This window comes from Theobroma cacao, chromosome 9 (assembly GCF_053813885.1).
Source record: "Theobroma cacao isolate CCN51 chromosome 9, ASM5381388v1, whole genome shotgun sequence".
In the NCBI taxonomy this organism is placed as follows: domain Eukaryota; kingdom Viridiplantae; phylum Streptophyta; class Magnoliopsida; order Malvales; family Malvaceae; genus Theobroma; species Theobroma cacao.
The window spans coordinates 40,659,663-40,661,953 of record NC_142647.1 but is presented as its reverse complement, the minus strand read 5'-3'; the positions used below and the strand labels follow the sequence as shown (position 1 = coordinate 40,661,953).

At 41.2% G+C, this 2,291-nt stretch overlaps 1 protein-coding gene across 1 annotated transcript; it reads left to right on the top strand.

Moving 5' to 3' along the window:
- Positions 1-435: 435 nt before the first annotated feature.
- Positions 436-1,977, top strand: LOC148760966 (uncharacterized). Its single transcript, XM_088810211.1, has one exon. The coding sequence runs from the start codon at positions 436-438 to the stop codon at positions 1,675-1,677; it is 1,242 nt and encodes a 413-aa protein (XP_088666337.1). The 3' UTR covers positions 1,678-1,977.
- Positions 1,978-2,291: the final 314 nt, after the last annotated feature.

Sequence of the window (2,291 nt, the reverse complement as noted above, 5' to 3'; positions counted from 1 at the left end):
GAGAAACTAATTGTACCTAAAATTGTACGAGACTTTTATTTTTTGAGGAAAAAAATTGTATAAGACTTTAATGAATAAATCGAATTGTAGGTGCTTTCCAAATGTCAAGAATTATTCCTATGATAAGATTGAATATTTAATTGTTATATAACATAGCACTCTGATGGTTCATGTATAATTTTTTCTGACTACTTCAAGGTTTGCAACAAACTAGTGGGATGTCACTATCAATTGCTCAACAATATGTCTAATGAGATTAAATTATTACGATTCAACGTTAAATAATTTAAATAATATCGAAGGGATCACTATATAAACAGCAGGCTGCCCCTGCACTCATTCACAAAAGAGAAATTAAAAACATAGTCCTATATAAATCTGCAAGGCATTGAAGTGCACAAGTCGGGGAAGTTTCAGGGAGTAGTTCTGCCCAAAATGGCCAATATTTGGCCTCGTCTAGCATACGCCTTGGCGTTGTGCTTGATAATCAACAATGTCGTGGCCTATGATGATGAGTCTTACAATGCACCACCACCTTACTATCGTGAGAAACCACAAACACCTTTCAAAGCACCACCACGTCAATACCCTTCACCTTTACCTCCATACTACTACAAAACACCACCTCCACCATCTCCAATGCCATCAACTCCTTACATTTACAAGTCTCCACAGCCATCATCCCCATCACCACCACCTCCCTATGTGTACAAATCCCCACCTCCACTGCCATATGTCCATAAGTCTCCACCACCACCATCGCCATCACCTCCACCACTTTATGTCTACAAGTCTCCACCTCCACCATCTTCATCACCACCTCCTACCTATGTATACAAGTCTCCACCTCCTCCTTATATCTATAAGTCTCCACCTCGACCATCTCCATCACCACCTCCTCCCTATGTCTACAAATCCCCACCTCCTTCTCCTTATGTCCATAAATCACCACCACCTCCACCATCATCTATGTACAAGTCTCCACCACCACCATCTCCCTCACCACCTACTCCCAATGTGCACAAGTCCCCACCTCCACCTCCATATGTCTATAAGTCTCCACCACCACCATCCCCATCACCTCCACCACCTTATGTTTACAAGTCTCCACCTCCACCATCTCCATCACAACCTCCTCCCTATGTCTACAAGTCCCCACCTCCGCCATCTCCCTCACCCCTTCCTCCCTATGTCTACAAGTCCCCACCTCTACCATCTCCATCACCACCTCCACCCTATGTCTACAAATCTCCACCACCTCCATCTCCTTCACCACCTCTTCCCTATATTTACAAGTATCCACCTCCGCCATTCCTATCACCACCTCCTCCCTATGTCTACAAATCCCCACTTCCACCATCTCCCTCACCTCCTCCTCCTTATGTCTATAAATCACCACCACTTCCATCTCCATCACCTCCACCACCATATATCTATAAGTCTCCTCCTCCACCATCTCCATCACCACCTCCTCCTTATGTATACAAGTCTCCTCCACCACCTTCTCCTTCACCTCCTCATCTATATTTTTACAAATCCCCACCTCCTCCTTCCCCCTCACCTCCACCTCCTTATGTCTACAAGTCTCCACCGCCACCATCTGCATCTCCTCCTCTACCTTATTTTTACAAGTCTCCTCCCCCACCATCTCTATCTCCTCCACCACCATATTACTAAAAATTCTCTACACCTCCTTCTCCTTCTCCTCTTCCTCCTTATTACTACAAATGACCACCACCACCCTACCAAGCCAATCACTAATTTTTTAAGTTAACGTAAGTCTAGTATTTGGAAGCATTTTTTTCTCCTTGCTTTGAAGTTTCTTACTCCTTTCCTTTCTTTGATATTAATGTGGATGTTTTGCATCTCACATTATTGAAAGAATAAACAAAAAAATGATAATTGTTGTTGGAAGTCATTTGATGGTTTCTTGAGTGTTTTTTAATAATGGACCCAATCATAAAAAGAATTCCTATTCGAGAGTTGGTTATTACATTGTAATATTGATACTTCACAATATATTTTCAACATTTCATTTTCCAAATTTACTTTGGCATGGCTTGATTCATGATGTTTTGCTTCCTTACGTTCGTTTATTGTTACTTATGTTTTGTGAAGAACTGAAACTCGAAAATATTGAAGTGTGAAGCTAATTAAAAATTTACACATTAATGTACCCTCTCTTTATTAAATTCCTCCCTTGGTTGAGCTGTTGCCGCTAACAATGGTATTTAACACATTTTTACTGGAGAATTATGGAGAAATATTAACTCAAACTACATTTACATGCA

What these genes read in the sequence shown, in the direction of transcription:
- LOC148760966 (XM_088810211.1), top strand. Translation starts at nt 436, where the DNA reads ATGGCCAATATTTGGCCTCGTCTAGCATACGCCTTGGCGTTGTGCTTG.